Consider the following 25,475-nt stretch of genomic DNA (forward strand, 5'->3'; position numbering starts at 1 on the left):
ATCTTTTCCACATGGCAGCCAGAGAGAGATTTTTAAGACAAAATCTGGTCATATCACTTCCCTGATCCACATCCTCAATATGGCTTACCACTGCTTTAAAATAAGATTCAAACTCCTTAATATTGGCTAAAAGGCTCTATCCAATCTGCCCTCTGCCCACCTCCCAAGATCACTGTGCTGTGTACTTCTCTCCTCCTGGCTAATTACACTCCAGATTTGATGACTTTCTTCCTACTCTTTAGTAAGCTCATTGTCGCCTTGGTCTTTTGGCCTGGAATGTTCTTCTCTCACATTTTCTCAGTTTGCTTCTTATTATTAACGTCTCAGCTCAATGCTAATGTCCTCAGAGAGGCCTATCCAAAGTAACCCCACTTGGGGTCACTAACTTATAGCCCTGGTTTATTTACTTCACAGCACTGTATGGCACTTTCCTATCTAAATGGCTCCTCCAGCCTCTCCCATACCAAGTGTGCTGACACCTGTATTTCTAGAATCTAGAACTGTGCCCACCCACAGTAGCTGCTCAAAATGTGTGTTCAGTAAATGAGTGAATGAATGATGACTGATGTAATGGGGGTAAAATAAGACATGAGATCCCTTGGGAACTAGAGAAACAAAGTCCAGGGCTACAAAAACTTCAGCATAAAAGACCTCAAATTTCCATTTATTAGACAAAAGCGAGTAACTCAGAATGGTGTAAAGATGTCTTCTTTTCTATGAACTTAGAAGTCCAAACTCAAGACACAATGTCGTTTGTGGAAATCAGGTGGTAGAGGGAGAGAAAAGTAGGAGTAATTAGATACTAAACATCATAGTAACATGCAAAGGGGAAAGAACTGGGAAATGAATAAGGGAGTGGAAAGGATTTGATGTAAGAAGAAAAAAATGAAACACATTCTGATCACATCTACCACAATTACAATCTTTGGGTTCATTGCCTTTGTAGTGAACTTAGGAAAACAAACAGAAAAATGACACAAACTTTTAAGAAAATTATTCACTATACCAAATGCTTTTTGGGAAAACTTATCTAACCAAAAGTCCTTATCATCAGAGTCAATGAACCAGAGATATGCATATAGGAAAGTAAGCAAAGGCACATAAAATTGAGTGTTCGTGATGATAAACCTTATTAAAGGTTGGTAATAATACATCCAGGATGAACTAGCTTATGTCTTAACAATATTTATTTCATATTCCTGATCTGTAATAATTTTCCTCCATAAGCAGTGCTTTCCTACTGATGAAATTATGGACAACTCAAACATTAAAAGCTGCCTGCAGAGTCTTTTGTTTATGTAGAGAAACTGAAAAAAATTGATAGAAATTAGGGAAATAGCTAATTTAGATTGTGAACTGAAGAGTCCCCAGGCTTCCCTTTCAGGTAGAAAGAGAAATCTGCTACCAAACATCCAAAATGGTATCATTGTGGCTTTCATTCCTGCAGAATAAAATTTTCTTCCCAATTTTCTGCTTTCTAACTTCCTGCCCACCTCCTCTGTCCTGCCAGATGTACCGTACAAAGAACATAATAGAATGACAACAGCAAGGGCTTTTGCTATTACCTAGGGTTGGACTTAAATTCTATTCTTACTAGCTGTACAAATTAAAGAAAATTAATGTTAAAAAAAAAAAAAACAGAAAAGCAAAAGAAAAAGAAACCTTCCTCCTTAAATGTTTAGAAAGTGCCAGAATCCCACCTCACCTTGTGAAGCCCTAGGCAGTTTGGGCCTAGCTTCAAGGCTGTGTTCACTGTACCTGCTAATGATCCACTGCACACTGCTTTTGGGGGACCCCTCTCTACACTCCCCAAAGACCATCCCAATTCTGTTCTCTCTAAGCTCTCAATCCTACTTCTATTCTCTTATTCTCAGCTGAACTGTTAACCGTCTTCTTCTCCACTCCAAATGCCTTAGCATCTGTGCAGTCTTCTCCTGCTGCCCCCTGAAGAAGAAGAATGTCTTTTTCCCACACACACCCAAGTCTCCAGGACTCAACCCCCCAAATTTTAACTTCTTCCCTTACATTATCAGTCTTTCTATTCTCTAGTGATTCTTTTCCCTCTTCCTTCAAATAAGCTTCAGTTTTACTTATCACCAAAGTTAATTCCCTTGACTGGGTTAATCCCTGAAATTACCCCTCGGCATGTATGTCTGTCTCTCTTTTCCTATTTTATTAAACCAGCAAGGTTTTACATGCTATCTCCATTTATTCTTTAATCCGAAGAAATAGGTTTTTTTTCTTTCTCCATTCAGCAAATATTTATTAAATACCAATTATATTTCAGGCAACATGCTCAGTTACGAGGATGTGAAGATGAATAACAGACCAGCCTGATCCTCATGACTGCTTCGCTCACATGACGGAAATTCTGCTGTCTGGGAAACCCAGGCCTTTTCTTGGTCCTCATTTCTTTCTATTTCTCTGTAACATCGAACATCACTAGCCATCCCCTCCTTTGCAAAAATTCTCTGAGTTCAAAGCACTGCATTTTCCTTTTCTGACATATCCCTTCACTTCTCTTAAACTAATCCTACTTCCCCCTTTCATCCATGAAAATGCAAGCATTCCCCCCCATCACCGTCCTAGACTCTATTTTCTTTCCTTTCTATCTTCTCTCCTTTGTGATCTTTTCCACTAGCACGCCATCTCTGTGCAGACAAGTCACAAATAGCAGCTAAACTGATTACTGCAGTTTATTATAGATTAAAAACAAAGAAACAAACAAACAAACAAGGCTTGGAGAGGTAACGAAGTTCACCCAAGGTCACAAGGACTAGGAACTGGTAGAGACAGGTCTTGAACCTTGGCGATCTGATTTCAGAGCAGATGCTCTTAACCTATACAGTATACTGCGCTGCTTCCCCTGTCCCTTTGTGAAGGACCACGCTCAATTTTCAATGGTCTTTTAGATATTTCAACCTGAATATACAGCTTAAACACACGTCAATTCATCATCTTCCTTCATTAAAATCAGTTCTTGATTTCGACTTCTCAGTTTGTTATATGAAAGTTACAATTTTCCCCATGATTCAACTTGAAACCCTAGTCAGCCTTATCCTTCATTATCTTAAGGTTTCAGAATTTCAGCATCTTACACCCTAAGCCAATCCATCCTTCTTACTCACTGCTGCCCAGTAATGTCTTAGATGACCTATTTAAAGTGTCACCACTGTATTTAAGACAATATTCTCAACTTGGCAATCAAAGACCTTCATACGTTTACAAGCTTTTTTTTTTTTTTTCCTGATTTCCCACAGATTCTCTATCTTCTGCCCAAACATTTCTGCACCCCTGTGTCCTTTATCCTTTTTCCTTCCTCCCATCCATCTTAACTTCTACTTCCTCAGTGTTACTTTTCTTGCTTCCACAACTAAATGTCACTACTAGGTACACTGAATTATCATACTACATTGTTTTATTACTCATCTTTATCTTTTCTGTAATCATTTATGTGTGTCTCCTATTCTCCAAACCATGCTATAAGTTTTTTTGTGGGAACTGAGCGTATTTTATTATTTTCATGCCTCCTACAGCTTGCTTTTGACAGGCATAATGCAAACAGTTCTGACATCTTTTAGGGAAAACGCTAACCTTGCTTTCTTTCCTCATCAAGAGTAGATATAGGCTATCGTATTCTTCATTATTAAATGTTAAGCTCCCAAAGGTACATAATCATACAGAGGAAAAGAGAGACAGACTTTACTTTCTTGGGGATAAAAAAGCAGGATATAAAATGTTTTAAAGATAGAACATCTTTATAGGAATAGGGTTACTGACCCAGAGACCTACCCCAATTCCAGCCCAGGTAATTCACTCCTTGCTCTCTAAATCCCTCTGCTATTTCAGCTGGATAATGCTGGCTCCTCCACTCCGGGGCCCAGGAGGGAATGGGGTGTGCATTATGAAACAGCTGCAACATGCCCCTCGGGAGGACAGGCCTCACAGCACAGGGCACAAGAGTCCCCAAGTGTCCCTCACCCACACTGCAGAAGTACTGTGGGACTCAGGGGACGTCTCAGATCCTTGAATGAAAGACGCTAACCAAGCATTACTATGAGCTACAAGAATTTTTCAAAAGACTCATTTCTCACTTCCCTCCACCTTTCTTCCCCAAAGCTTGCTATAAACAGTCTGAACGAAACATTTATATGCTAGATGGAGGAGAAATTATCCTCTCAAAGCTAAGTGCTATTTTTAAGGCTGACTCTGTGTGTGTTCACTGTATATTTCTAATACTGGTATCTCTAAATTTGGATTTAGTTGGTTCAGATTATTCTAAAACATAAAGTCTCCTACCTAAAATAGTTTCTCAAAGTTTGCAAAAGGTCAACAGACATTAATTTCTTTAAAAATAATCATTATTACTTTAAAAGATTAACTATCTCAGTGATCCTTTAGCCATCCCATGTTCAAGTCCTAGGGCCTTCTCTATACTATGTCACTGGCAGATTATGGATACTGTGATTATTAGCACTAAATGGAGGAGACAGCACTGTAAGTAATCCAATCACTGGTTCTCTGTCAAGATGAGATAGGATATTTTTCTCTTTCAAAGAGACTTAAGGTTAACAATTAAATTTTGTTATCCCTTTTCCTGATCATAAAATACACAGGAAGCAAGGGGAAAAGTCAATCCAAAGAATATTTATTTCCAAAAATAATTTCCAAAGCACATAAATACTAGTGAAAGTAGGCCTCAATCCTATTTACATTTATAGGAGTTCAATAGTTCTCTGATACTTTTTTTTTTTTTTCCTTCTCCAATTCTACTAGAATGAAAACTGGCCTAAATGAAAACTGGCCTGAAATCAGGAGCCCTACACTCAGATAACAGGAGTAGACTTTGACCCTGAAATTCTGCTTACAAACTGGAATTAGGATTTTTCCCACCCTACTTTCTAACGACTATACCAACCTTGAGTCACTGTTTTTGAAGTCAATAGAAGGCTTTCTCCTCCACAAAGCTCCTACCCCAAAACAAAAAAATTCTACTATAAATTATATATATATATATACATATATCTATACGTATATATAGAGAGAGAATAAAACAATATAGCCCCCCTTTAAACTACAAGTTACATAGCCCTTAATATTAACAAAACTGGGGAGATCTTACAAATTAAAATGTTTTATAGATGCTAAGTTCCCTTAAAAAAACAGGAGGAAAATATTGCAGGGTTAAGCCTAGCTAGGGAGGTTAAATATTTAAATTGAAGTTGTCTTCTAAGTGAATGAGAGATTTTTTCCATTATTTAAGTGAAGGGAATAAATGACTATTTTCTACTATCAGCTTGTGCTAAATTATATATCATATCACAGAATTAATCTGTTAATTTTGGGCTTTCCTTAAAAGAGTATAGTGTATACAAATCTAACTGCTAAAAGTTCTGGGTCCCTAAATATGTATTCATTTATCATAATATGATGTAGTTTGGGAGTCATTTATTCATTCATCTGTTCAGTAAATATCTGTGAAGGGTCCCAGGCACTACTCTAGACACTGGGAATTCAGGCAGTGAATAATGTCAATACCATTTTTAGACATCTTACTTACCTTTGGCTTTGAACCAAAACCTGCATTTTCTTAACAAGTTATTCATCCAATAGCACAACTGCAGAAACCATCTAGTTTTTCTTGTTTATAAACACAAATGGGATTCCCTAGGGCACTTTTAATATTGGTTGATTTTTTTAAAAAACTCTAATTATCCTCCTGTCCTTCATCTTTCACTCAGTCCCTCAAATTTTTTTTTTTTTGTATTTGCCTCAAAGCTAAATAAAACAAAATATGAGGTAGATAAGTTGTTATTCCTCTCTTATCAGCTGTTCATCCCTAATGACTCAGGGTTGTAAAATCCCCAAAACCCAACATATTTAATACCTTCTAACAGATCCTGCTGCACTTAAATGATTCACTGAAAGAAAAAATGTCCATCTCTTTTCATCAATTTTTGCATGCTTTCATGAAACGTTATATACAGTAAGTTGACCACTCAGGGTTAAAAAATACTTATCTACTTTCCAGTTCACTCTTTATTGGCACTTAACGATTTCTTTGCTTCTCATTAATTTTTTTAATAATATCCTATTATATCTTTTCTATCCATCTTTAAATTCAAAAGTGGTCATTTTCAAAACCCAGTCCCAAGATCAGCTCCTCTAGTAAGTTTTTCCTTACCTTTCAACAACCCAGTTACTTCCTTATACCCCAGAATGAGTAAATACTTCCATTGTGATACTCATCAACCTGCCTGATAATATACTTCAATTGTGACACTTATCAACCTGCCTGGTAATATACTTCAATTGTGACACTTATCAACCTGCCTGGTAATATACTTGACTCCACATCTCTTTCACCTTGAAATGAAGGACCTTATCTTTGTACTTTTGTTTACCTAGCAAGGGGTGTGGAACAAGGTAACTCTTCTTTTGTTAAATTGAAATTGAGGGCTTCCCAGGTGGCACAGTGGTTAAGAATCTGCCTGCCAATGCGGGGGACACGGGTTAGAGCCCTGGCCCAGGAGGATCCCACATGCTGCGGAGCAACTAAGCCTGCAAGCCACAACTACCGAGCCCATGTGCCACAACTACTGAGGCCCGGGCGCCTAGAGCCCGTGCTCCGCAACAAGAGAGGCCACAATGAGAAGCCTGCGCACTGCAACGAAGAGCAGCCCCCCGCTCCGCAACTGAAAGCCCGTGCACAGCAACGAAGACCCAACACAGCCAAAACAAACAAATAAATAAATAAATTTATTTAAAAAAATTGAAATTGAAATTTAGAATCATGCTTCCCAAAATTCAGTTTTACTAGCATACTTAAATGTTATTGGTGGAAATGTACAACATTTGCATAATGCAATCTGGCAACATTTATCAAAAATTTTGATAATTCAATCCTCTAACCCATTAATTCTCCTTTATGAATATCCCCTAAGAAAAGAATTAGAAATATGAAAAAGTTTTACAAAACAATGTTTACTATCATGTCATTTATCATAGCAAAGAATGAACTTTTTAAAAAAAACTAGCAATACTAAAACTGATGCTTTACTTAGTGAAGTGTAATTCAAAGGATTTGTAGTCACAGAGGGAAATTTTATAACATTAAGCAAAAAAGCAGGACACAAAATTGTGTATTTTAGTCTAGTATTCTGACAAATTAAGAAGAAAAAAAGAAAGAAAACAAAATACTAACAGTGATTGTTTGGGGTAATAACTTTGAATGTGTCTTCCTCTTTCTATTTTTCTGTATTCTATTTTTCTGTATTCCCTGATTCTGTATTTAGAATATATATTTTTATATAATTTTTAAGTGTTTTTATCCAAGTTGGTAATAAATAATTTAAAAAGTATTTCAGAGGTATGTCCAAAGTGTACATTTCTCTCTGTAACAAATATGAATATATAATCTTTAATATAAAAGCATATACAATTTGCTTTACTAAAATAATAAAAGATTCATTATAAATAAAGTTTCTACAAAATGGCCAGAATGTTCAGCTGAACTAATTTCACAAATCACTTCTGCCACATCTGGCCTTTAAATTGCCATTTAAAAATATGATTGAAATGCTTTTATGAAAAGAGCATATTTTCTAAAATATATATATGATATACACTGTAAAGTTATAGAATTGTGAAATCCCCAATTTCCTGTAACATATCACACAAGAAAAGCTCCTTGAAGAAGAAATACAAATAAGTGCTCTAAAATATGTGTTCTGTTTTCCAATATTGAAACAAGTACACTTCCCAGTCCTTCTACCAAGTTTCAGAATTGACAGACAGAGCAATTATAACAGCTAGCCTCTAACTGCCTTTACTAAAAAATCAAATAATTACTCTAAGCAAATAATATCCATGATTTGTATATCCAAAACTCTATAAAGTATCACCAAAATGCTTTTTAAAGTGAGCTTTGTTAAAAGCTAAGTGAAAAAGTAACCACCTCTGGAGAATGGATCAAAAATTTTTAAATCCAAACATGTTTTAAAAATTTAATGATGACATGAATCTGACATTTCTGAAGTGATACTGATGGACACACAGACAATGAAAATGTCACCCCTTATTATTGAGCCACTTTACATTACATGGTTTAAAAAAAAAAAAAGCAATGAGAATTTGTACGCAGTTGCTCAAAAATTTACTGAATTATACAAAATTCTTTCCAATGAATAATCTGTCATCTGAAAGCTAATAGAATAATTAGGGAATTGTGAATAATTGGGAATTAATTTATTCAGTTAGTGAATGCCACCTGACATGAAACCTTAGCTCAATTTTCATTTATTTTATCTGTCATAGGACTCTGTTAATCAGAGGTCTATTTCAAAAGACAGAATCTTATTTGCTCACCCATTCATCTGTCCACTCATTCAACAAACATTGACAAGTATATGCAATATTGTAATTACTGTGCCAGGCACAAATTCAAAGATAAGTTTAAAAATGTCCACAAGATGCTTGAAAGCTACAACATAAATAACTGCAATACAAGGGGAGAGATGTGACAAGCTCCTAAAGAAACATGAAAAAGCTACGCAAAGGACGAGAAAAATCATCACATCTGGCTAAAGAAGGGAAGGAGGGGTGGAGAGGAAGTCAGGGGTGGCTTCCTGGAGGAAGCAGCACCTGAACTGGGTCTTAAAGGAGAGAGTAGTTCAACAGTACTAGGTGTACTCATTCCACCTGCAGGGTGGGGCCGGACTTTTTCCCTTCCTTTGAACATGCTGCTTTACTTTGCCTGGTCAACCATTTCTCCTTCTTTTCTAACAGGCTCACTTATCATTCTAAACACAATCTCACACATAAATCTCTTCATGAAATCTGTGATACCAACCACCTCCAACCGTATCTCCGTTGAAGGCCCTGTGAATACCTCTATTACAGCCCTTAAAAGCTCCGTATACTGTATTTACCAGGCCAGCATCCACATTAATAGACCATGAAATACCTGAGGGCAGAATCTCTACCTTTCACGTCCATCTCTAGATCTGAGCAAATGCTCAGCACAGTGGGTACTTAGAGGTCTAATGATGAGGTGACTAAATGAATAAAAATTGTTGCAACTATCAGCTGGGAAATCTGTGTAAGAAGCTATTTAAAAGAGTTGAATTAAGAGGAAAAGAAAGCTCAAATTAGAATGGTGAGAAAGAAGAGAAGGCAAAGGAGTTGAGATAGGTTAAGGAAAAGACTGGTTAAGGAAAAGAAATGAATTAAGCCTTCTTGAAAGCCTGGGGAAATTATGGTGCCATTCACAGAAAGGGAAAATTGGTGAGTCCACTGGGGACGTGGAGAGTTTGGGCCTGGATTACTAGTGAATACACTTCAGCAGAAATTTAAGTTATCTATAACATAGCCTCCAAAAATTGCAAAAGTATTTCTTTACCAAAACATCAAATTTTAATTTAAACACTGATGCCATAATGTGACATATCTCAACTCTCTATAACTTCCCTATAAGATAGAATAAAAATCTGATTAATTTTCACTTACTACATTTACCTTTAATAAGTTAGTTTTATACAACTTACTCTTACTGATTTCAATGTGTATACATCATCATAAATGAAATTTCTTCAAAAGGAATTTCCTGTTACTAAAAAAATTCCAAATAATTTAAGCCTTCCCTAGCCTTAAGGGAGAGGGTAAGATTATATACTAATATATGAGAATTAATGCAGTTTATTCCATGATTTATACACATACAACTCAAAATAAAATACAATTCACCTAGGTAATAAGTGCATAGTTTTTCCATTGGCACCTGATTCATCGACTAAGATCAACCAGTTAATTAAAAAGTCCCAGAGTATAGGGAAATAAAAGACGTAGCTCTCCCAAAAAAGTTAGGGATAGTGATTAACTCTTAGAATGAGGCAAGAGATGGGAATCAGCAAGAACACACAAGCAGCTTCAAAAGTAAAGGGAATGTTCTAACTACTAAGTTGGGTGGAGGTTTACTAGGTGCTTGATTACTGTTTTATAATTAAATATGCATAATTGCATATATCAAATTTTATGTAACAAATTTTTTTAATCCCTGTGCAATCTAACAAAAAGTAGAGAACCTTAGGTAGAACAATTAACTGTATATAAATATTACATAACAATATTATACATATATCTTTATACCTACTTGCTATACCCACGAGTTATTTTTCCAACAAATAAAAAACTTAAGTTTGTATTTTTCTTTCAGTTGCCATGCTTCTGTATGAGTTTGACACACACAACAGTGCTGTCCAAGAAGAAACAACGAAACACACATTCGTCTTCCAGTCTTCACTGGCCTATCAAGATGAGGCAGAGGAGAATGCCTTTCTGAGCAGGTTTTTCTGAGCTTTGGCTAAGGGCTGAGTTTTAAGTAAATCATTTAGAAGAAGTAATCCTAGGAACTTTATGTTAATCAGTTAATAAATTAAGCTCACCAAAATATTTCATTCTTCTGTAATCATTTTCCTACCATTTTAATAAGATTTTTCACTACATCGTTTTCCTTTCACAAAAGAGCACGGCGAGGCCTTCTGAAACTTCATTTTGATCTTATGTTACCGCAGCAGTTAAAACACTATCTTCGGGCTTCCCTGGTGGCGCAGTGGTTGAGAATCTGCCTGCCAATCCAGGGGACACGGGTTCGCGCCCTGGTCTGGGAAGATCCCACATGCCGCGGAGCCACTGGGCTCGTGAGCCACAATTACTGAGCCTGCGCGTCTGGAGCCTGTGCTCCGCAACAAGAGAGGCCGCGAAAGTGAGAGGCCCGCGCACCGCGATGAAGAGTGGCCCCTACTTGCCGCAACTGGAGAAAACCCTCACACAGAAACGAAGACCCAACACAGCCATAAATAAATAAATAAATAAATAAAACATTAAAAAAAAAAAAACAAAAAACACTATCTTCTCTCACAAGTTGGAACCCCAAATATATTTTCCCCAAATAAATACTCAGTTCCATACATTGCATTGGGAATATAAAGATGTATATAAGGTATAGTTCTTTTTATAAAGGAACCTGAAGTTTAGTGGGGAGATGAGTCAAGCACATACAGATCAGTACAGAAAGGTTAAGATAAGTTCTCTGTAACAGCAATCAATGGGATGTGATGATAGAAAGATCCAGGCTTTTAGAGCCAGAGAAAACTGGGTTGAAATTCTTGATTCTACCATTTACTAACACTGAGGCTCTTAGTAACTCTATTTAAAAATGGAGATAACATTGTCTATCTGAATGCTGCAGTGTGGATTAAATAAAGTGTCTTAAAAGGAGATTGTAGTACTAGAAAAGGGTTCACCTAACTAAAAAAAGTCAATGATGATGTTGTTCTGTGACTGTGTATTATTATAATAGTTGATATTTAAAATCAAAACCTAACAACAAACAGAGCTGTGCTCTCTCCCCTCCAAACCTACCAGTTTCCCCATCCTAGAGTAAGAGACAGGTTATGGCAGATGAAAGGTCTATGAATTCACCTGAAGTATTGTGATATCTACTTTAACTGGAATCATAAGAATTTTGTCACCTAAAAAATGTCCTACTACAAAAATAACTTCTTACTAATAGTCGCAATAAACATACCATATGAATAAAATAACATTTTCATTATAATCAGATATCTAAACTATTTTGAACACTCTCTCCAAATTGTTTATTTAGACTTTGGTACTTGAGCCCCATCTGCATTATGGTTTTAAAAATTTATTTAAATCCATTTTATATAAAAGCCTTCCTTCATTTCCCTAGGCAGAAATAATCTTTCCCTCCTTTGAAAATCCACAGCACTTTATTCATGCTAGACTTATACCACCATTTATGTCTTCTATGCTCTCTATTTGTGTAGATGTATAAAATTTAATAATTTTAATCATTAAATATTTATCAAATAAAAACATAAAATGAGGTCACCTTTGTGAATGTGCTTAGTAATCTATAAAGCAGTATAAAATATAAATTATAAAGGTATTACATTTTAGAGTAAAAATATTTTGCTAAGGCTCCATTTAATATATCACAGTACAATTTACTAAATGATACTACTATAATTTAAAAGCTTTAAAATAGCCTTCCATGTAAACAATCATTAACCAATTGCCAATAATTTATTTAAAAAAAAAAACTCTACACACTATACCCCAATAAATGAGTATTTACTTTTTAAAGAAATACTGACCCGGCCCTAGAGACACTAGGAGTTGGCCTACCTCAGTATGAGCCCAAGGAAAAGACTTAAAAATTAATTAAAATTTGAGTTAACAAAAGAAGTTAAATGTCCAAGAAAATCCTACTATGTGCTTTAGAATAATTCATGACTGTTAAACATTGAAAAAACTCATAATAAGTAATTACTAAATTTTAGTTTTTATATTGAATTGATTCAATATTTCAATGGAAATGAAAAGTATTAATCTAAATGTATAAACAATCAAGGTTCTCACGGTGTTCAATTCCTACTGAACGATCAGTCAGGTACAGGTTATACTAGTTATTCACATCACAGTGAAGTACCTGACAACCACATTCCCTAAGTTTGCCTTGATTAATGATGCTGGAATACTTAAAGTATTTTCATTATTTCCTGGAAATATAGATATACATGTTTATTTTCTATCTCTTACTTTTGAATATCAATAATATTTTTATTCACCAAAAGAGAAAAATAAATACTTAATATTAAAGCCTATGTAAATGTAGATACAACTAAACATAACCAAAGGACACTAAAATGATAAGGATGACACATGCCACTTTGGGTCTCAATAATTGAAGACTTGTAGAGATTCCATGTACAAAAATCAAATGATTTACTAATGTTTTCTGAAAATATTGTTTGAGCCAAGAAACTTTTCAAAAGTTAGTATCATTTGCCCAATTGGTTCCAAATTGCCAAATCAATAATGTATAATCAGAACAACTTGATTCACCTATATCGTCTCAGTTCTACTTCCAATTCAAGACAAGTAACCACGAGGTTGAGAAATTACAGTACTTTCTTGACTGCCTGGATGCCAAAAAAAGAAAACAATGTAGCAAGAGTTAGTTATTGACATCCCTATTATAACATAAATAAGACTACTTAGGGACATACATGCAATATTCAGATTTCACAGCTGAGACCTAATTTTCTGTACATGGTCAAAACAGTTTATAAAGTCCTGATTCATGTTCTAGTAATACCAATCTAGGAATTAACAAAACTAGCAAAATCAAAGTTTACTTGCGTTATATCTGAAGTTTTACAGAAATATAAAATGAAACCCCATTTTAACTTTAGCAATAGAGGTAAAATATACTTGTAATAGCATATATTATTTCAAGTTTCTATTGTAATTTATAATATTTTACAAAACAATGACTTGTGGTATATCACAGACTCTATGTAATAAGAAGTGGTTTCTAATGATCAAAAAAATACACTGGGAGATGAACATCAAGAAGCCAGTTGTACCATAAAAAAATCTTTTACCACAGGGATGCTTTAAAATGTGAAATAAGTCACATGTACTGTTTCCAAAGACATCTGCCACCAGAACCATCAGTCCACTGGATTCTGAACTGCAATCCCAGTCCTTCATGGACTTTACATAATCTGACAGTACCTTACAGTTATAAGAATGTCAAAATAGACAAAATATCGAAAGAGAAGGGCAAATTAGCATTTGTTAAGTACTAACCTAATTTATCAAAATGATATAATTTCTACTTCTCATGGTAATAATATGAGAAAATTCTATTACCACTATCCACCATTTACTAAGCACGCCTTCTATTCCTAGCTAACAAAAAAATTTTTAGAGGACAGAAATTACATATAAAATATCAGATGACTGAAACATTTCTACACCATTTTTTATTTTAAAAACAAGTCAAATTATATATGAATGTACTTATCTATCTGACCAGTACTGTATGAATGTATGAAGAGTGCATGCAAAGAGTATGAACGCTCTTTGCATGCACGTGTTAACGCAAAAGGAAAGAAATTCTTCAACAGACTCTGAGTCTCCCAAATATGCTGTGTGTGACTAACAGCTGAGAGGAAATGCAACTGAAACTGTCTGCTGGAAATCCATTAAAATCTAGGCACAGAAAAATGCATGGGTGACAGTATAGTTGGAGGTGCAAATTTGTGCAGGAATGTAGCCAAAGTTTTGGCAATTCCCTCATGGTCTTAGATGTACTGACAATGGCCTTTCTTTTTCAGTTGTAATGTTACACTTAAAGAACATTATTTAATGGAGTTGAAGGACCTGCTTGGTCTTTAAAACAAATAGGCTTAAAACTTGGATTTACAGAGGTATGGCATTTCTAATAATACAAACAAAAATTTGCACAAAAATTACACGATCCACAAAAACTGCCATATGCAACCAAAAAAAAAAAAAAAGTCATTACCTTGAGGTGAAAAAATGCTGTTTTGCATTTCATTCTACATTTCCATTTAGGGAAATTACTTTAAATTTTTTTCTGCAAAAGAAGTTTTTTAGGATCATTATCTTCTGGGAAGGGAGTGCTTTGAAAGGAGAATTCATATTTTTAAGCACGTGCTCTTAGTATACTACCTTACAGACTTCTTTACATCCAGTATTTGCTTGTTCTTAGGAATGAACTAGGTATCTTACTCCTTTACACACCATTTAATAGCCACATTTGATATGAGTCACTCTGTACTGAGCCCCTCCTACTATGTCCTCAAGGCTGTAGAATGTGATACTAAAAAGTGAAAGCATGGTATTCTTCCATGAAGAGTTTATAGCTTACTATCAGTATAGGTTTAACAAATGTATACATTCAAAGGTATAAATATTCTATAAACAACTCTAATTGGTGTGACAATATAAAATAAATTGAACATTTTGAAGGAAAAGTACGATAGTATTTTATAGGTGAGCAGTAATAAGTAAAATTGACACAGCACTTTGCACTTTTTAAGAAGTATTTCTCATAAAATTCACTGAATCCTCAAAACAACCCGTTATACCATATACGGATTTTTTTCCCCCATTTTACTGAAGAATCACCTGAGACCGAGAAAAGTTAAGTGACCAAACCAAATCTACATACTAAGTACACTAAATAGTAGAACCAAGATTCAAACTGGGTTCTCACAGCTAAATCAAGGCTGCCACTGGATTTATGATTTTCAAGTTGTGTCATACAAATAATTTCCTTTGATCCTTACAACAACCCAATGAGGTAATAGCAGCTAATATTCACTTAATGCATATTACATAGCAGGCACTGTTCTATACTGCATTAATTCACTTACTTGTCACAAAAACCCTACAAAAGGGTTATATTATTATTTGATTTTACAGATGAGAAAACTGAGGCTCACAGAAAATATGTAAACTGCCCAAGATCACACAAATAATAGGCAGGGGTATCATAATTTAAATCCAGGGCATCTGGTTCCCACACCTTCTTCTTCACCTCATTCTTCAGTAGGTTAAGAAACTTGCCCAAAGTCACAAGAAAAGAAAATTGCAAAGGGAGAACAAGAAGCATGCATGTTAGCCCTTCACCCTTACTACTTTCCCTAAATGTAATTTGAACAATAAGGATCATCAGATCCAGAAGGGGCAAGGTGGCTTTGGAGTAGATTGTTCTCTAAAGCAGAGTATGAGCAGGTGAGGGACATCAGCAGAGTAGCAGGGAGAAGGAGCTCCATCAGGCTAGAGAAGACTTATCTTCCATACATTCGAGGCAAAAGAAAGTAAAATAAAATGTATGTGAGCAGAGACAGCGTATTTGCCACTCTGGTGTAGGTAGTATGAACTGTGGTAGATGAAAAGGGATGACTCTAACTAAGAAATTAGTAAAAATGAAGCACAAGACTGATTTATTTTGAGAGAAACTTTAAAGCCATTGAAAGATATGGGATAGGTGTTGTAATGCCTCCAAAAGAACTGATACCCCACTCCTGCCAAAAGTACCTAGCACACAGGAAGAAATTATATAAGCACCGAAAAAAATTTGACTACACTTTTTCATTTTTCTTTTTCTTTTTAACACTAAAATGTCATTTACAGTCTAGCAACTCTTTACCGTTAAAAATGTTCCTGTGGAGGAGAGAGAAGTGGGGAAAGGGAACGTAATTGAGCATAACGTGCTTCTCATTAGTTTTCATGTCCTGAATCTATGGTGTGGGTTACTTTAACAGGTAGACCGTCCTCCGACTCATTAAAATCAGGTGAAGGAAATCACAACAAAATCCCATTTAAATGAATAAACTGAAATGTCAACCTAAATCTAAAGTACACGTTAAAAGTAGAATCTTCAATAAAGAGAAAAAAAAAATCATGGCAGAGACAGACACAATGATACCAGGATACTAGAAAGCAATACTTTTTAGAAGACAAATTAAAGGAAAAGTAACCCTAATGGAATTTTTTCTCTCATTACTTAAAATAAACCAGGTCACTGTAATGGACTTACACTATGGCATTTTGTTCATTTTAATTTCATTTTTATTTCATCAAGCCATAAATTCCCATGGAAACACCTTAGACACGTGCTCACAATAATTGGAATGCTTACCCTTTCAGTATAAGTACTTTTGCATGAGTTCAACAAAATAAAAAATGCAATGAGGCCCCTCCAAGTTTTTTGCTTATGTCAACAGCTATTTTATGAGTATGAATTACCTTTGCGGTTATAAAGCATGTGTAAAATACATTACATGAGTGAGAAGCCTTACTGCAGATGATCCAGTAAAGGTCTGCACACAGAAACATCAAAATCAAGGTGAATTTCCTAGAATATAGCAACCATAAAATTTTCCTCCCAACGCCATTACTGTTAAATATACCTTGATGAATTAAGTTCAAGTGTAACTACAATTTAAATATATGATTCAACTGAGTTATGACCCATTTTTCCTCTCAAAAGCAAAAGGGAATAATGACAGTTGTGAGACTTACATTTTTCCATTCCAGGGTTTTTCTGAAAGTTATTTCACAGGGGAGCTAAAGGCAAAATGCACTTAGTGACATTTATTTGCTTTAAAATAGTTATTTATGCTACTACTCACAGGACAGATAGAATTTTAATAACAATTTATCAAATAACAATTGTATTTGGTCATTTATTTTTAAACTGTACAGACCAAGAGGCATTCAGGAAGGAAATAATCACAAAATGTCACATGATACCTAAGGCTACAATTATAACTAAATGACATATTTACATACAACAGAACCAACATACAACAGAACGAACAACCAACATGACAAATACACAAGTAACATATATATGTGATTGAATATACCCACCCCTAGCAGAAAGCTTTTTGGTGTTGATAATTTTGGCAGCATATTCTTGTCCAGTAGGGATTTTCATACATCTTCTCACCACTGAGAATGCCCCCCTGAAAACCAATAATTAGCAGGTCATCAATATAATCAGCTCTGATATTCTATTAAAAACACACATCTGAGCATTTTTATTGAATTTAGTGAACTGTCAAATATCAGTATACCATATAGTAATATCCAGAAAATGAACCGTTCTTTCTGGAAACTGAGACCTTCTTTAATGTTGAAGAATAAAATTAGATTTCATTAACTGGGAGCACACATTATTAATCAACAAAATGAAGAGAACTGCCAATTACGACGGCTCTTGTTTGCACATGAAACTTGAAAACATTTTACACTTCACACTAACACAGCACCAAATGCTCTGAGAAGAAACCCTGCAAAGAGCAGAGCTGAGGAGGAGCTGCCTATTTATTTTAGTAGGAAAAAATAAAATTAATGTGGCTCCAAATAAGTAAATATGGTGATTGTTTTCATTAAAATAAATCTTAGGAACACTTGTGTGGGGTTTAACAAATCCTGCTATGGTGATTTCTCTGTGCCCTGTTTCGGGCTGGGGGAGGGGAGAGATTTGAATTAAGCTGCTCTTCCGACATATTCTCCATGTTTTAACAGCAGACAACATAAATATATAAGGATATGATTTTCATTACATTTAAAAGATATTTACATGTCCTCTAATTCAACCGTATAAAACAACAACACACACATAAACGCGCCCCTTTCTTAAGCAATGTTCGAAACTAGTGACAGAGGATTTGGGTTTGGGTTTGATGCTGCATAAATTAACGTTCACGGCTCGGCCTCTAGGTTCTTTGCACAGGTTCTCAGTAGGTCTCCTGTCCCCTTCCTTAACATCACCAAGTACAATAGTTCTGCCAGTCAGGTGTAGGAGGTCGTTTTATACAACGCTGGGCTACCCTTGGGAAGCTCTCTCCCGGTGACCAAAGGGCTTTTCCGCTGCCTGTATAAATAAATCCTCCCAGAGAATGCGAAGATGTACATGTAAATCCTAGGAAGGATGATGATGAGCGAGTAATCTAGTGCAAAGAATAATCGTCGATATGGGACAGGGGCTCGAGTTCCTTGGGGTGGCCCTGTTCCTGGACAGAACAACTACTGGACGCGAAATAGACTCTACGCCAAGTTGAACTTTCGGCATCAATAAATATGGCACCGTCTGTGGCTGCGAGTTCTCATCCGTACGTGGGTCGTACGGCCGACACGCCTGCGAAGCAGAAGGCATCTCTATTTACAGAAAACATGATCTATGTTGCATTTTACATGGGTTCTTGTTTCCTCTCCATACACACACACACGCTCGCACACTTCTCAGGTTGACAGCTACAACTGCAGCGCTCGTAAATCCACCAAGTCTCTGGTGCAGAAAGGTGGGGGGAGCGGGAGAAGGTGGGCTGAGGATTATCGGAATGGGCCACAGCCGGGGTGGAAGGTCTTGCCCCTTCTTTGTCCCTTCCTCTTACTAACACAGCACCTTCCTCCGAGCTGACACACCAGGGGCCCTCCTCCCTCTCCTCCCTTCTCCCAAATTCCCTCGCCCCACGCGGGAGGCCGGTGGGTCGGGGGTAACGCGACCCGCCCTCTGCTGGAAAGGGGACGTGAGGGTGCCCGGCAAAGGCGCTTACTTTCCGAGCTCCTCGAAAAGCTGATACTCGTCCGTGAACCTGGTACAGGTTGTAGTCGAAGCCATCCTCGGTCCGGGCTGTACCCCTGGCTGGGAGCGCGGCGGACAAGACGCGAGCAGACGCGCGGCTTCCCCAGGACTAGTCCCGCGGCGCTGTCACCCAGGGCCGCCCTCACTTTCCTCGTCCGAAAGTAGCTCGCCGGCGAGGGAGTATGCGCAGGGGCGGGGCGGGAGGGGAGATGACCAGAAAGGGTGGCGTGGGGTCTCCTCCCTACGGTCCGCCGATCCGCCTCCTCCTCCTCCTCCTCCTCCGGGCCTCGCTTCCTTCTTCTCCTCCGGTCGTTCCACCCGCCCCCTTTCCAGCCCCTCTCCTCAAATTCAGGGGCAAAAGTACTCAAGAAGAGGGACCGGGAAATGGAAAAACAGCCGGGCACGGGGCGAGCGGCGAGCAGTTGCGAAACGATCCGCACCGGAGCAGGAGGGGTAGAGGCGGAGGGGAGGGAGCCCGAGGGGGCGGAGGCCGCGGAGCCGGGAGCGGACAGCTCGAGCCCAGCTGCAGCTGTCAGCAGGCGCGGGCGCGGGGTGCGCCAGGGCCGGCCCCCCAACCGCGGGCACCTCGGCTGCCTCGCGCTCCCCACGAGCCCACGCCGCCCCGAGACTGCGCGGCGGAAGAAAAAGCGCTGGGCTCGGGCGAAGCCTCGTCTGCTGTCCCCAGGCCTCCGCCTCCTCCCCGGCGCCTGGCAGCACCCCCTCCCTCGCGAAGCCTCCTCTTGCTGGTCCCACACCTCCTGCTAGCGACTCTAACACTGTCCCTTCGTGGATTCCTCCTTGCCTCCCTCCCCGAGTCTCACACACGCGCAGAGCTGTCTAGGGAGAGACCAGGTGGGTGGAGGACGTGCGGGGGAGAAGCCGGGAGAGGGTTTAGGTGAATGAGGCGAGACGTCAAAATTAGTTAAACCCGCAATTAGGCTCCTGCCTAAATGTGTGGCTGATTTAGCGGGAATATGTGGGGTAACTCGTGGGCTGCCGAGGGCTGCTGCCGGGGGTCGCAGAGGCCCCCAGCCCGGTTAGGGGCGCCGGGCTCTAGGGACCGACCCCAGCCGGCGCGCGAGCCTCGGTGCCCTAGGTGGAGGGGCGAGGGGTGCAGGCGCTTCATCTGGGCGCGGCTCCGTGTTGACACAGCGGGGGCCGGATGTGGGTAGTCGACTGTTTCCAGAGAAGGGTCCCAGCCTCCCACACCTCCCGGTGATGCTCGGGCCCACCCACCAGAAGCCACGCCGCCCGCTCCTAGGCGCCCAGCGCGGGGTTCCTCCCTCCCCCGCAGCGTCTTCGACGAGGGGCGACGCCCGCCGTGCCACGTTTCACTTCTGATATGACTGCCACCTCACTCTCCACGTCCCCCCGCCGTTTTCTAGGTTGGGTTGCTCAGACTCTGGCAATCCCCACAGGCCTTTGCTTCGGCCATGAATGTTAACAGAATGAAAGCAAAAACTCCGCCACGGGGCCACACCTTCCCTACAGAATAAACTCCCCTGTAACCTCAGTGAGTTCTGATAGTAAGGCAGTTTCTCGCGAGATTTCCTGCTCTGGCGCCGGGGGCGGGGTAGTAGGAAGGTTGGGTGTCGGTCACGCGACCTGGTAGGGACTGACGTCACTCGCATCACGTGAACAGGTCTAGTGCCTTTCGCTTTGCAAAAGGAAGACGGAAAAGGCGAGGTCGTGTGTGCTTTGCTTGTATGCTCAAAGATCTGGTGGGATTGTGGCACCTGAGTATACTCCGTAAATGGCTATCTGAAAAATCACTTTATAGTTCAAGAACACGTGCTATTCATTAGCATATCTGTCATTGTTTACAGTAAATACGAGAAAAAAACTATCCATTACATTTAAAATAGAATTACTGAGTGCTAAAACAACCCGTGGGCCTTCCTTCCAGTCCTCTGTCTTTAATAAACTATGCAATTGCAAACTTAGAAGCAGACCAAAACCGAAAGAGTTGTGAATGGTCTTTTCCAAATTACTGCCTTTTGTTTTACAGCATGGGGACATTAAAAACCTGCAATTCTATTGCTAATTTGCACCCGTTAGCATTACATCAGCGATTCAAAATTTCACAGCTGGAAGATGAAAGGTAAATAGGAGGTCCAGAGAATCTAAGATTGAAAGGAGTTATTTCTTGCTCTCAAAGGCTGCTGTTAGTGAATTTGTCCACCGTCACACATAATCCTAATTCCCTTATTTCCTGATCTGGGGAATGCTATTCTGCCAATAACTGAGGTTTTTACCAAAGTTCTCAGTGTTCACAATTTTTAACGCTTATAACAAAATTGGACTTTGTACATATTTTGATTCCTAACCATAAAAAGCAAATATTGTGTAAAATGTAGTGTACAAGAAAAGATACCAAAAACTATATGAAGAAAAGAAACAAGGTGTCTAAATATTAATAATTGGGCTAGAAAGTTGAAAAAAAATAATTTGGTCTCGGCTAAAGATTTTTAATATATATCTTAAATATTTAGCAACATGGTTCCAAGTTATAATGTAATAATTTAATATTCTTATGTGAATCTAAAAATGAAACAGAAGTAAAATTAAAACAAAGAATATAGAATTTGACAACTCTGGGGAAGAAAATTGTTTTTTAAATATTCAAGTAACGAGGCCTACTGTATTTATCTCAGTTATTTAAACTACCCATAATTGTAAATGGTTATGATGATTGTGTGATACAATAAAGGAAACAACTGAGTTTTAATACTGATCTATTATTAGACAATAACTGTGTACTTTTTAAGCAAACTGCTTAATCTATATTTGCACCGTTCCCTGAACTATATTTTGTACTAATTAAAATATTTCTCTTATTTAAGAAAACCTGACAGTCATTTCTGATGTTTGGACTCCGTAAGACAGTAACCCTTTGAAAGTTACACTGAAATTCCATATGGATTATCGTCTCTTGCCTCCTTCCTGGTCTCCTGCTTCTGCCCTGCCTCCCTTCATTCAAGCCTCACCCCAAACAGCCAGAATGATCCCCTTAAAACCTCAGTAAGAACAAACCATGTTTATGCTCAACACCTTCTGAAGGCTTCACGCCATCTCAATTGGACTAAAAACAAAATTCTAAATATGGCTTATAAGGTCCTAGAGAATCTCTACCCCTACTCCATTAGCCTTCTTACCTCAATTTGTGCCCTGGCTCACCCTCCTCTGGCCTCACTGGCCTCTGTTGTTCCTGGCGCATGCTCCTGCTTAGGGACTTTGCATTTGCTGTTCTCTGCCGCCCAGAATGTTCCTCTCTTACTTATCATCCTATCTCATTTCTTCACCTCCCTCCAGTATTTTCTCAAATATTACCTTATTGTGGCGGTCTTCCCTGCCCACTCTATCAATGACTGCACCTCTCTCAGACATGATTTCTAGTCCCATTCCCTGCTTTATTTTTCCCCTCAATACCTATTACCATATAGTGTACTACACATTTTTTCTTGTTAATTGTTTATACTTCCCAACTAGGACACAAGCTCCCCAAGGGCATGAATTATTGTGTGTTGTTCACTGCTCTATTTCTAGCAATTAGAATAGTGTCTGGCACGTAATAGCTGCCCGATGAATTTTGGTAATGGGTAAATTGATTATTTGGGGGTTTAGATTAATCACAATTTTCATATTAAAATTGGTAGTTGATAATTAACATACCATTAAGACATCTTACTATAAGGGTGATCAATTTCAATCAAGATGGTCACAGTGTCCCATGATTAAAAGTGTTTATGCACAGAAATGGATTTTTTAAATACACAAATAATTGACAGCAAGCAAAAAGGATCTAGTACTAATTTTCTTGTCATTGGAGTCCATAAAGGAAGAAGGAATTTCTGTTTTTTAGATATATTGGCCTTACTAAATTTTACACCAAAATAAAAGGCAGTGCCAAAGGTTTTAAATAACTAGAGCTCATTGTGAAGACACGAGTCAATGTAAGGAAATGAAAAGTGTGGCTTAAAGTGAATTTTTCATGTGTAAAATGAAAAAAAAATTTCTAAACAGTAGCATATTTGGTTTCTCAGTTGATTTAGTTAATGACACAAAAATTGAGATCACTCAGTGTATTGCTTCTAGCTTCTAACTTTCTACTTTGCTAAGGCGGAAGCAAAGTATTCATAATTTTATCAACTTGAAAAATTTACGCTTTAATACTGGAAAGACAGTAACAGCAAACAAAGGGGAAGGGGTCAGGGAGTTAGGGTTGGACGACTGTTGGTTTGAAAAGTAGTTGTAAGCAGAGCCCTATCACTACCTAGACTACTGGACTTCAATCAGGTGAAATCATGTCAGTGCCAAGACAAGGAAGAAATCTTGCTCTAAATGTATCCCATCCCTTTTTTGTGATAGCATTAACTGACAAACAGCAAAGAGACAGAAGACACTGCAAATGATCACTACGTACAAATACAACATGAGAATAAAAGATAGAACTCTTGTAGATAAAAACTGCAAGACTTCAGTAGTCCCACCAGGAAGGGATACATTTCTAATACTTAAAACAGCTATTCCCAGTCATTGATTTCCCTTGCTACAAAGTTACATACAAGAAACAATGAAGAGATGACTATCTCCATAGCACCCCCAAAGGCCGAATCCATCAGTAGTATGTATATTTCTGTGAGAATTTTAGCAGGGTCTGTATTGTAAGGCACTCTTCACTGCAGATTTAGAGGCAAGGAGAATAAAGCAACTAGCTGTTGCTTTTTTCAGTTAGTCTTCCTTCCTAAGGTACAGTAACAACCACATACAGCCCGACACAAATACAGTCTACAAGTGAGTGGATAACCTATTCGCTACACCATCCATTTGTGCAAGATAAATTTACAGATGAAGAAATTAACTGTTGGGACTTCCCTGGTGGCACAGTGGTTAATAATCTGCCTGCCAATGCAGGGGACACGGGTTCGAGTCCTGATCCGGGAAGATCCCACATGCCTGGGAGAAGATCCCACATGGCGTGGAGCAACTAAGCATGTGCGCCACAACTACTGAGCCTGGGCTCTGGAGCCCATGAGCCACAACTACTGAGCCCACATGCCACAACTACTGAAGCCTGTGCGCCTAGAGCCTGTGCTCCGCAACAAGAGAAGCCCCTGCTCTCCACAACTGGAGAAAGGCCGTGCACAGCAATGAAGACCCAATGCAGCCAATAGATAAATTAATTAATTTTAAAAATATATATATTACCTGAGACCAGATTAGAGGAGTGCAGGCCCTACACACATCCTAATCTTATCAGCAACCCCACCCTTGAACTGTTGCTATAAAACTCCCCATCAAATCCTCCCAGGTCCCCTCCCAGGGAAACAGTTTTTTGGGGCAGGAGCCTCTGTGTCCTCCTTTGCCTGGCAAAGTAATAAAGCTATTCTTTTCTACTTCACCCAAAACCCTGTCTCTGAGATTTGATTCGGCACCAGTGCACAGAGGCCGAACTTTCAGCATCACTCTGCACTGGTTATGACTTTCACTTACTACTGTTGCAACACATCACTCCCGTAATTAGGCTATTGGCCCCATCATGGCAAGGAACTGCCATTCAGTCCCTCACCACAGCACTAGCACCGGGCCTGTGCCCTAACAGGTGCTCAAAAATACCTTTTATTAAAAAAAAAACAGAATATATGTTATTAGTCTTTGTCTCCCAAAATATTAAAAATGCCCAATCTTTAATAGGGTGTAATGAGTCCTCTTTGTTGCTATATTTAATGGATCCTTTTCACTCCTTACATAACTTGACCTCTCTGTATCATTTCATACTCTTGACCTGAATCTCTCTGTCGGTTTCCTTGTCTGATACCACATTCTCTACTCACAGCACCTCACCTGCCAGCCCACACTTCTGTCTCCTCTTTTCTTCAGGCTCATTCCTGGTGGCTGTTTTTCTCCATCTTTGTGGTAAATAGTTGCTCTTAGGATTCTGTCTTAGGCAACTCTTTTTCTTATTTTCCACACCTTTCCGGGGCCACCTTAGTAACTCTCATTATCTTGATTATTTTCTGTCGTAAATTCGCCTCTCCAGGTGTAGATCCTTAGACAAGATGAGACAGTTACTGTGGCAGCGCTCTCAGAGAGAAGGGTAAGGAAGTGGAGAAGCAGGGCAAAAACAAAATAAACACAAACGAAAAACACAGCATGTGCCTTCAGGCAAAGTCCCAAACGCAGCCAGATCTACCAGCCGCTCAGGAGAGTAAATTACACCCAGATTTTGTCCCCCTTCAGGCAAGAACTTCCCCATTCCTTCACCAGGCACTCATTGACCACCAGCTATGGGGGAGGGGAAAAGAAGGGACATAAACTCCCAAGGGGTCAAGTAAGGCCCTCCTTACTTTCAGGCACATAGAGAATGAAGAAGGGAAAAACCAAGTCAGCTAGATATCAAAAATGCTAATGACTGAAATCTTTACCTCCAACTCCCATCTCTCCACGAGCTTCAGACTTGTGTTGCCAGCTCCCT

General features: G+C 38.6%; 1 protein-coding gene and 1 long non-coding RNA gene across 18 annotated transcripts in view; both read right to left on the reverse strand.

Moving 5' to 3' along the window:
- Window positions 1-20,436, reverse strand: part of CAMK2D (calcium/calmodulin dependent protein kinase II delta) — a 283,772-nt gene extending 263,336 nt beyond the window's left edge. For 2 of the 17 annotated variants that reach the window (XM_082462891.1, XM_082462889.1), the window contains exons 1-2: window positions 18,972-20,431; window positions 17,281-17,375 (exon numbers count right to left, since the gene is read on the reverse strand). In XM_082462891.1, the coding sequence (XP_082319017.1) occupies window positions 17,281-17,375; window positions 18,972-19,036 (160 nt within the window). In that variant the 5' untranslated portion in view covers window positions 19,037-20,431. Of the gene's footprint in view, window positions 1-16,929; window positions 16,955-17,280; window positions 17,376-18,971 lie in introns of those variants that run through there. The other 15 variants (XM_082462883.1, XM_082462877.1, XM_082462885.1 and 12 more) reach the window with 14 other exon arrangements.
- LOC309661399 lies at window positions 3,251-16,923 on the reverse strand. Its single transcript, XR_014264020.1, has 2 exons — window positions 6,330-16,923; window positions 3,251-6,291 (listed from the first exon to the last, which is right to left on the reverse strand). It is a non-coding gene; the product is annotated as an uncharacterized lncRNA (long non-coding RNA).
- Window positions 20,437-25,475: the final 5,039 nt, after the last annotated feature.

This window comes from Balaenoptera physalus (assembly GCF_965194825.1).
Source record: "Balaenoptera physalus genome assembly, chromosome: 5".
Lineage (NCBI taxonomy): Eukaryota > Metazoa > Chordata > Mammalia > Artiodactyla > Balaenopteridae > Balaenoptera > Balaenoptera physalus.